The sequence below is a fragment of the Cydia fagiglandana genome, chromosome 9, assembly GCF_963556715.1.
Source record: "Cydia fagiglandana chromosome 9, ilCydFagi1.1, whole genome shotgun sequence".
Lineage (NCBI taxonomy): Eukaryota > Metazoa > Arthropoda > Insecta > Lepidoptera > Tortricidae > Cydia > Cydia fagiglandana.
This window is the reverse complement of record NC_085940.1, coordinates 11,949,976-11,960,832: the sequence shown is the minus strand read 5'-3', so window position 1 is coordinate 11,960,832 and position 10,857 is coordinate 11,949,976. Positions and strand designations below refer to the sequence as shown.

At 34.2% G+C, this 10,857-nt stretch overlaps 1 protein-coding gene across 1 annotated transcript; it reads right to left on the bottom strand.

Moving 5' to 3' along the window:
- Positions 1-264: 264 nt before the first annotated feature.
- LOC134667365 (ecdysone oxidase-like) lies at positions 265-9,796 on the bottom strand. The gene is made up of 4 exons (XM_063524742.1): positions 9,772-9,796; positions 2,285-2,400; positions 1,931-2,064; positions 265-1,848 (listed from the first exon to the last, which is right to left on the bottom strand). The coding sequence occupies exons 2-4, from the start codon at positions 2,379-2,381 to the stop codon at positions 271-273; spliced, it is 1,809 nt and encodes a 602-aa protein (XP_063380812.1). The 5' UTR covers positions 2,382-2,400; positions 9,772-9,796; the 3' UTR covers positions 265-270.
- Between the last annotated feature and the right edge of the window lie 1,061 nt (positions 9,797-10,857).

Genomic DNA, 10,857 nt, shown 5'->3' with positions numbered 1-10,857 from the left:
CAATCGAATTTACACTGGGATCGAGGGTGTGAACCGATCGGAATATTTCTCCTTTATTATTTCGGGTGTATATTATTTTGAGATATCGGGCATTTTATGAACTTGGTCGATAAAATTAACAACACCATTCTTTATTAAAATTAATGGTTCTTTTGGTTTATTATAATCACTTTATGTTGTCTCCTTAACTATACTCCTTAAATTTATGTTTCTTAATTATAATACTAATGCGTGAATGTTTTTTTTTAATCCTGTGTTATTTACTATTGGTTAATGGTTAATATCAGGTAAATAGTCCTCTTTTATGAAATCACTTGCACGTTCTGCTATCATTATTGTCGGTCCATTTGTGTTACCACTTGTTAACGTTGGCATTATACTAGCATCTATTACTCGAAGTTTACTAACACCGTTTACTTTAAGACGACTATTAACTACTGAAGTTTTAGGAGAAGTACCCATTCGGGCAGTGCCAACAGGATGATAAATAGTCAACACCATATTAATAGCTATGCACTTCCAATACTCTTCACTGTCAAGGTCGAAACTATCACAAGCTGGCCATTTCAGTCTGCCCAAATAGCCATTAATGGATGTAAAAAATGAAGTCTTAACTATTTTGGTCAACATTCGAATACCATCAGATGTAGCCTGCAAATCTCTTGGGTCATCAAAATAGTTAGCGTAAATAAGAGGGGCATCTTTTGGATCATTTGTACTCAGAGAAATATTTCCTTTCGAATATGGATGCAAATTATGAAAAAGATACAAATAAAGTGCGTTATATTTACTATTTTCCACGATGGAATCAACAACCTCGGATTTGTAAAGACTTTTAAAATAAGGTTCTACTTTTTCGGATTTTTTAGGAAATAAACCTACAAGGTTTTGAAATTGTGGAAATTTTGAATCTTTAGAACGGCCATACAGCGAAAGTACATTTTGTATTTTATTTGTTGCGAAGTAACCAGTGCTATTTTTTAGATAAGTTTGATACTGAAGCTCGTCATATGTCGAGTCTTCTTCGCCAGGTTGGTTTCCGAAGATTATAACTGGTATGTAAATATGATCTTGGAGATTTTGACCTACAGCCGGTAAATTTAGAAGACTAGTAATTCCCTTGGATTTTAAGTGGTTTCTAGGACCAATACCAGACAACATCAGTAATTGAGGAGTATTGATTGCTCCAGCGCTCAAAATTACTTCATGATTTGCATAAAAAGTAATTTCTTTTTCATCAATTTCTACCTTCACTCCTTTAGCTTCTAAAGTTATTTCGTCTATTATTATTTTTGTAACTAAGGTATTTTTTAATAATTTGAAATTTTCTCGGTTCTGTATTGGATTTAAATAGGCCTTGGCTGTACTTTCTCTACGACCGTTTACGGCTGTCCCTCCATAAGGGCCGGCTCCCAATACGTTTCGTTCATTAATATCGGCAACTGTCTTAAAACCAATTTCATCCCATGCACCTAATATTGCTTGCGTGAGCTTTTCAGATGTGCTATTAAAATAATTAATACCTAAAGGCCCATTTTGTCCATAAGCCTTTTTAACGGCAGGATTCTTCAATCCATTTATGTTCTGAAAAGATTCAGCTTTCTTGTAGTATTCACGAACTATTTTTGGATGCCACTCCTTATTTCCTTGGTCATACCATCTTTGGAAGTCAGCGTCGTTACCTTTGACATAGATCATCACGTTCATGCTGCTACATCCCCCTAACATTTTTGCTCGTGGCCAATACACTGTCTCATTCACATTGGCTTGACTAGTTTTTCCAGTATTAACTGTAGTATAGTTCCAATCGTATTCCGTATTAAATAACTTGTTATATAATGCAGGAACCTGGAAACAAAAATACAAAAAATATTGGGAATCTTATACAACTAGAATTTCATATCTTCTCTTTAGTCATAAAACAACTTACAGTGCTCTCCACCGGTGGATCACCTCCAGCCTCGATGAGCAATATTTTCCATTGCTCCACCTCGCTGAGTCGGTTTGCGACCACACTGCCGGCTGATCCCGCGCCGATTATAATGAAGTCAAATTGCTCGAAATCTGGAAAAAACCCACATTGCATTCAGTGTGTATTAGCCCTATTAGGTAAGGACACGCTTGTATATAAACGCTTGGAACAGAATGGTACTATCTTTTCCTTTAAAAATTAAAATAAAACTTGAAAAGCAGTTTTAAATGAAAAAATGAAAATGAAAATGAAAATAAACTCGTACACGTTTGTAAAACAATACATCATTATAAAAAAAACTTTACATTATACCATGAACTATTGCGTTAGGTGGCCAGTTTTCGGTGATCTCGCAGTTGGCAGCAGCAACAATAGCAGCAAAAACGAATATTTTAAGAACTACCGCCATGTTGTACTGCAAGTTATTGCTGGAACAAAAAGGTAACATGAGGTGTGTATTTATACTGTACCTAATATAAATATAAATGACATAGTACAATAGGTACTTATAGTTACAAGTTACAAACAATAGGCATATTTAAAAAAATAACTATACCGGGTGTGGCCTGTAACACGAGCAAATAATTAAAACATAGATTCTACTCCTTAAACGGTGACACTTTTGTTCAACAACTTTTAAAAATTATGAAGTATTTAGACTCCCTATTTTTCATACAAAATAAATATTATCTTCAATGGACGCCATCGCCGCGCCATATCATTGTGATTGACGTTGCTTGTCACGCCTTAAACATAAAAAAAATTCGCAATACATTGCGTCTTAGAATAAACTTTAAAGTGTATTAAAAATCACACCACAAGTTATTTTTAAAAGTCGCTGAACAAATGTTGGTCAGTATGAGGAGTACAGCCTACAGTTTAATTTTTTGCTCATATTACAGGCCACACCCGGTATACAGCATTAAAACTAAACTAAGCCAAATAACTCGTCTCACGCCCTTCCAGACGCAAAGGTGCCCATCACGCTCGCCGCCTCAGCCTCTGAATCAGGATTGACCCGGAACGAGGGTCATGATCCTCCCTCAAACGCTGGCCCAATCCCAATTTGCTCAATAATATTACATATTTACATTACCTACATCTTTTACGGGTAGATATATTATATAATTAAAAAAATCTAAAATAATTTATACCGTCAAAGAAAACACTGTGTCATCGACACGTTTTTATTAGAAGTAGGGTTTGTTATGTAGATATGTATCATAAAATATAACTACTTTGAAGAAATAAATATTAGGTTGATAAACAACTAACTTTTAAAAGTAATACATTTTAGATAGACTCATTATAACTTACAGAAACTTTATATTTAAACCAAAAATAAATATTTTGCTACTTTTATATGAGCAATATTGGTAATAAATAAACCGATGGTAATAAAGTAAACGCGCTCTAAAAGTTTATAACAAGTAGTGTCACATTGTAATGTTCTTGAGTTGACTTACCGTAGAACTCTCACAATTATTAAAAAGATGAACAAAAACACACACAGTAAGATAAATTAATCTAAACTATAACTGTTTAGAGCACAACTACAATAACATCAACTTTGGTTCTTAAAAGACAACGATTAAATCCACTATAATAAAATATGATCGAACGTGTTATTCCTACTTATTCACTATTAATTATGCTCTTGAGAACCAAAATATGTCGTGCCAGAAGTAGAAGGCGCCAATGCCAAGTGATTAAAGTTTTAGGTTACCCGGATTTAGCATATTGGGTATAATGCGTATGCATTTTAGAATTCATGGATAATTAGTACCTACATAAAATAACACTTAAGTCCGCTTCATACGATAAGTACATAATTAGACGTATGTTCTATAATGACCTTGACTTTGACTGTGGGATCTATGGATCATTCTACTCATCTACTTTGAAACTGATATAGTAATAGGTACCCACCTGCTTCATTAAAGGATGAATTATAATTTTAAACACACAGAACAAAGTCATTACGTATTTGTTCTAGTTTTGACATTTTTCGCCCGTGCATTTTGCTTATTGGTTATTTATTGGTACGAACGTGGTGCGCTGCAAGTCGTGACATATATCAGTAACAAATAAAAAACTAACTGCTGATGTTCAACTGTCGCCACAGATTATATAATAGTGTCCTACAAGAACACAAACAAAAATCACGATGTGACTAGTATATTTTTTTTTACATAACTTGCGACTGTCATTAATTTCCATATATCATTTATAATCTTAAAATCAGGGATCGAATACCGATATATTTTTCATACAAATGAACCGGTATTCAGTTTCGGTGTCACGATTGTTTATGTACCTATATTTTTGCGTTTAATTTGGCTAATCTGATCTATCATTAATATTATCATCCATACCTAAATACTATTCAAGAATATCAAAAAAAATGTAAATGCTATAAGATATTTTTATTTTTCATTACCGATAACGCAAAATCCGAAAAATATGTATTGAGATGACAGCTGTCACCGCAACTCTGTTTTTGATACTTTATGATGTCAAGTCCCTTTGTTATAGTTACCTATTATTTCTTACTTTACCATTTTATTTATAGCCGATGAACTTGACTTGACAAAAAAAAACCGAATCTCGGTTTTGTTCGGTGAAGGAAAACATCGTGAGGAATCCGGATTAATCCCAATAAGACCTGGTTTCCCCTATGGGTTGGAAGGTCAGATGGCAGTCGCTTTCGTAAAAACTAGTGCCTACGGCAAATCATGGGATTAGTTGTCAAGCGGACCCCAGGCTCTGCGAGCCGTGGCAAAATGCCAGGATAACGCGAGGAAGAAGAACTTGACTTGACTGATGAATAAAATAAATTATCGATTAGACTTAATGATATAACTTTCTCAAGCTAGCAATCATAATGCAAATATCTTAGACGAACAAATCAAATTAAAAGCAATAAAGATAAGCCCTAATAAGTTATGAGTTCAGACTTGTTGTTGTTGTAAGAATTGTATGTAAGTTTCCAACAACTTATATTTAGATAGAAAGATAAAAAATACAATAACGCTTTTATCGTAATTCAATATCATTCATAATCAACATTTATTGCGATTAAGGTAATTACAAATTCTATTTTCAAGCTGCGTATTATTATTTATCCGTCCCGATGAGCAGTTAAACCTTTTTTTATACCGGTAAAATTTTAATAATGGGGGTTTTCAGCAAACACTGTATCAAATAAAGTAATTTTGCCGGCCTGTGTTTACTTGAGCGCTCCATGAAAAGCACTGAACCTTTTTTATTAGCAATGTACACATTTTTTATTAATATTAAAGAGCTTGTTAAGTGTCTGCGAATTTTTTTTTTCAACCTGTTTTAAATTCCGCCGTTGTGATGTTTATGTCTACAGTTTCAAATTGAACTTTTATTAGCTTTAAGCTTTAGTGATTTTTTAAAATTAGGTAGTTACTTTTGATATTTAATTACGGATATATTTAATTTAATGAGTATGAATAAGTCTTCAGAAAAAGGTATTTACTAATGTTGACCACGATTTATACATATTGACAAAAATAACACAGGTTCGCCTTTTGTACATTGTGTTTTCTTATGTGCAATAAAGATTAAATAAATAAATGAATAAATGTTACTTTGATATTTAAGGTTAAATTTTCAATTTTGAGGTATAGTAGGTAAGGTCATTTTATTAACGTAACGTGACGTACGCGTTTGCGTTAAGTGTCATTTTGTAAGGAATTTTGAGTTTCCAAAACGCCCCACTTGACGCGCTGTTCAAAATACTTACCTTCCAAAAATAGACGTAACGCAAACGCGGACGCTTGTCACGCTATCTAGGTCAAGAAATGAATGCTCAAAAAACGTTGTAGAGGGAAATGCTAGGAACACAATTTTTGACTCCGTAACTTTGTTTGGACTAGTTAGGAGGTGAACATATCAAAAGTCCCCGGCTGTAGCCCCGGTGCTGGGGGGTAGAGGGGGGTAAGAAGGTCGAATTTTTTGGTTTTTCATTGATATCTTGGAAACTTTGCGTCTTAGCGACATGACTACTAAGACAAACCGAAAGCTGATAAAATTAGTTACAAGTTTTATCCAGTCAAGTTTTTCGATATCATGAATAGTTTTTGAGATACCCGCTCTTGAAAGTTTATTTAGGGCTTTCAATTTTATTCTTGATATCTACATTAGTGACGCTGTTAGACCGTGTTTGGTATCATTTTCGTGTAAATCGGGGGTGCTGAATTCAGTTTTGGTATCACATTGACACCATTCCGAAGTAAAACCAAAATTTAAAAAAAAATATTTTTTTAAATCCCTCTTCACGCTTAAACTGCTGAACCAATTTCGCTGAAATTTGGTATAGAAATAGTTTCAGTCCCGACACAGAACATAGGATAGTTTTAATAACCAAAAGCATATTTTGAGGGTGTGAAAAGTGGGGTGGAAGTTTGTATGGGGAGTCAATAACCGCTGAACCGGTTTAGATGAAATTTAGGACGGAATACATCTGTGATTTAGATAAAACTGATACCAAACATGACTTCAAACCTTACCTTGAGCAGTATTAACCTCAGGAATTCAGTTTCGTCGACGAAGTTGAATTCCCCCCATACTCCGTTTCACAACTTTAAAGGATGATTATTGAGATAAAAAGTATCTTATGTCCTGTCTTGGGACTCGAAATATCTGTATACCAAATTTCAATTAAATCGGTTGAGCGGTTTAAGCGTGAAGAGGAATTTAAAAAAAAAAGGTATTTGTTTAAAGTTTATATGTTTTTTCTTAGGAATGGTGTCAATGTGATACCAAAACTGAATTCAGCACCCCCGATTTACACGAAAATGATACCAAACACGGTCTAACAGCGTCACTAATGTAGATATCAAGAATAAAATTGAAAGCCCTAAATAAACTTTCAAGAGCGGATATCTCAAAAACTATTCATGATATCGAAAAACTTGACTGGATAAAACTTGTAACTAATTTTATCAGCTTTCGGTTTGTCTTAGTAGTCATGTCGCTAAGACGCAAAGTTTCCAAGATATAAGTGAAAAACCGAAAAATGAGACCTTCTTACCCCCCTCTACCCCCCAGCACCGGGGCTACGGCCGGGGACTTTTGATATGTTCACCTCCTAACTAGTCCAAACAAAGTTACGGAGTCAAAAATTGTGTTCCTAGCATTTCCCTCTATAACTTCTTATTGCTTGGCCTAATCGAATGATATTTACACTAGTGGTTCTCGCATAGACTAGCAATCCTCTAGACCGAGTTTAGAGCAATTATTTCATGCAACCGATGATGCCAAAAATGCGGGGGTGCGCGAGACGAGGTGATCGAAGTCCCGTGCCGTGATTGGTCCGTTCAAAGACACGGACGTCACACAAAGACACTTTCGACTTGAACATGGAGTAAAATTACCCTATGCGTGGTAGAGGGGGTAGTTCGACTATGCTAAGTCTGGATGTTTTGTCTGTGGGTTCTCGTTACCTGAAGCATCGATAAAGCGCGGGATATTTGTTTACAACGGTGTGTTTTTTGGTAATTTAAACATTGGCTGTAGGTACTGCGTTTTGCTGTAGGTTCACGTGATGCTACACGGGGTGCACAATTGCACATTATATGTACGTCATCATCATCATTTCAGCCATAAGACGTCCACTGCTGAACATAGGCCTCCCTATTATACGTACAAAATTGGCTTAATGTTTTATTTTCTATTAAATTTGTCCCTTTACTCGTATAAGACAATTTAATGTTGAATCTTTTTTCAGTTATGTTATGTTTAACTGTTTTTTTTTTATACTTAACCTTTCGATAACCCCTAGTGTAAATTTCATTCGATAGCGTGACGAGGGTTTGAGTTAGGTCTATTTTTGTATGGGATTTGGAACAGCGCGCCAAGCGGGACGTTTTGGATTTGCAAACTCAAAATTTCATACAAAATGACACTTAATACAAACGCGTATGGCGTCACGCTATCGAATGAAATTTACACTAGGGGTTCTCGAAAGGTTAAGTATAAAAAAAAAAACAGTTACTGTTCGCAAGTTACCTTTACGATAACGAATTAAAAAGTTTTCCTTCGGCGCAGAGTAAATATTAGAAACAGTAACATAAGAGCGTTATACAAAGGTGAGAAGATGGTATTTTTTATTTATGTCCACTATCACTAGCTTAGAACTTCGACTAAGAATTTTGCTGTCTATAGTTATGTCTACGATTACTAATAAAATAACTACAATATTTAGATGACATATACCTACGAAACAAATATCCACCAAACCCTCCCGTACGTCGTCGTTCGTTTTTTAGCATTAGAAAAAGACTACGCGATCTTAAGGTGTATTTTAATTGAAAAATGCTTTTTAAATACCAGTAATTATTACTTATGAAAGCGAAAGAATGTAAATCATCGTATATGATTCATAATTGTTACATGGCTTATTTTGCAATAAAAACACACGATTGTTTACTTTTTACCTAATGCTAAAATAAACGAACTATAATGCTACAGATTCACGTTGTGGGGACGTCGCCTCGAGTTTTATTAATATGTTTTTGGTGGGATCCTATCTCGTCGCATAATAATTGATTGTCATAATGTAATGTTACGCATAAAACTTTTTTCGCATATTTTTTCTCCAGTTGAAACAGAAATTATTTTCGAAAATATTTTGCATAGGTTGTGTAGAATATGTAGGGTAGGTTTGGTTAGGTTTGTGTTATAATTTATCAGAAATATTAATATTTTCAGTACAATAACAATTTTGCGAAATGAGTTTTATGCGTAACATTACATTAATTAGGACAATAAATTACTATGCGACCCAATATGGACCCGTTTCTGGCTTGATTACGAGTGAAACAAAATGATTTAGTATATCATTGATTTATGATAGAAGAGTCGTATTTTTTATTTACTAATTGACACGTGCTTTGGACTAAATAAAGACCCTTACACTTTTAAGATGGCGAGGCTTATTTGAAAATCTTGATGGCATAATTCCTTACTGATAAATACTGAGAACTGTTTGTCAAAGGTTGAAATTCAAACGACGTTCTAAGCTTAGTAACTCAGTTTATACCGCCTTCGTTACAGTAACGCGAAACACGACTTTCGCCCGATTCGAACTTTAGGATACGTCAAATATTACGGCTAGATATGGTTATGGATTGGATATGTCAGTGTCAAATGTTACATAGATTCAAACAAAAACGTCACTTTTGACACTGACATATCTAATCCATATCGTATCTAGCCGTAATATTTGACATATATTAAAGTTCGAATCAGGCAGTTTGAACTTCAACCAATGTTGCCATGCTGCGAGGGAGAGGGGGATCGAGAAATTTATTTGCATATACATATTTTATGTAGATTAACCAATTCCACATTGGCTTATGAGGTAACAAAGGACCTATTAGTTAATGTTTGCTTTTATTTAAGAGAATTTTTTAAAGTCTATGTCCCTTAAAGTGATTCCATTTCCAACTGCAGCTGCAATACTGTTAATTTTACTATGGAAACGCGTCGCTGTCATTGTCAATTTCCATAGAAAATTAACAGTATTGCAGCTGCAGTTGGAAATGGAATGTCACTTTTATTCATAAACATTTACTAAAGTTAACAAGCCGATAATAATCGTTCGTTCGTTCCCTCACATAAGCTGGTTTTAAATTGAATGCTTATTATTAGCTTCACTTTCGGTAATACATATGTAATTTAAATAGTGGGTACCTTTGTTGGTAATTATTTCGGGATGATTTTTATTTGTTATGTATTTTAAGTTTTATAAACAGATATTTACTCACATTTGACTGCGATTTACCGGGCACGTAATATTTAGCCTCAGCTGTGTCGTAACGTTGGCTGAAAAAACAAGACTACCGTGAAATATACAAATATTTAATAAGCATACGGAAATCTTACACTTGCGGTGTATTTAGAAACGATACTTCAAAATATAATATCAATACTTTACGAAAATGATTGCATCTAAGTCACACGTCTGCGGTACCGCTTTCATATATCGAGACGAGAGACTGAGAATGTATAAATCAAATTATTATCATAGTTTTAAAATCTAAATGCAGGAGGTCAATTCGAACTTACATTCCGATATCAAAATGATGTCATTTTGGTATCATTCGTGCGTGCATTTTGCTCGTACTTGTTCGTATATTTATTGGTACGAGCGTAATGCACAGGCGAATGATAACAAAATTGTTGCATAATTTTGACATCGGAATGTAAGTTGGAATTATCCTCCAGCATATTATGATTATTCATGCGAAGGTCGGGTTTTTATCTTAAGTAAACTTCTCATAGTTATACCTACTTATTGTTCAAAGTAACGTGCATAATAAGAGAAAATGCGACAGTATCGCTTCTCTTATCACTGAATAAATATGTTAAAACACTAAATAGACATAAAATATACTATACAAACACTAAACAGGGATTAGCCGCGTGAGTTTCAAACCCATTACACCACAATATCTAGGTAAATATAAGAAAGAAAAATTAAATAGTATGTTTGTCCCATACCTAATAATATACAAGCCATGCACGATTATCCATTCTAAGATCAAAGATAAAACGTCTGTCTAAGAGTTAAGTTGGTGAGCAAAGCAAAGTTTAAAAAGAAAAGAATCCTTTACACTCAGATAGAATAAAATACTTGAATCGCAGTACAGAAGTGATTCTCAAGTCGTGGTGAAAGAACGGACCGCTCTACGTGAGTAAAGGAGCTTTGTTCAATGCAAACAATGTTTTTCTTTTGCGTGCAGTCGTTAAAAGTTCAGATTTAATTTGGATAGATGAAAAAAGATACGCCCGTTACGACTGTTACGAGTATGCCGCAAAAAAAGTATTATATAACAACATAAGTATAGGTT

What these genes read in the sequence shown, in the direction of transcription:
- LOC134667365 (XM_063524742.1), bottom strand. Translation starts at nt 2,381, where the DNA reads ATGGCGGTAGTTCTTAAAATATTCGTTTTTGCTGCTATTGTTGCTGCT. An exon ending in ACCTAACGCAATAGTTCATG is followed by an intron (nt 2,065 to 2,284) that starts GTATAATGTAAA and finishes GGTTTTTTCCAG; the next exon opens with ATTTCGAGCAATTTGACTTC. An exon ending in ATCCACCGGTGGAGAGCACT is followed by an intron (nt 1,849 to 1,930) that starts GTAAGTTGTTTT and finishes TTTTGTTTCCAG; the next exon opens with GTTCCTGCATTATATAACAA.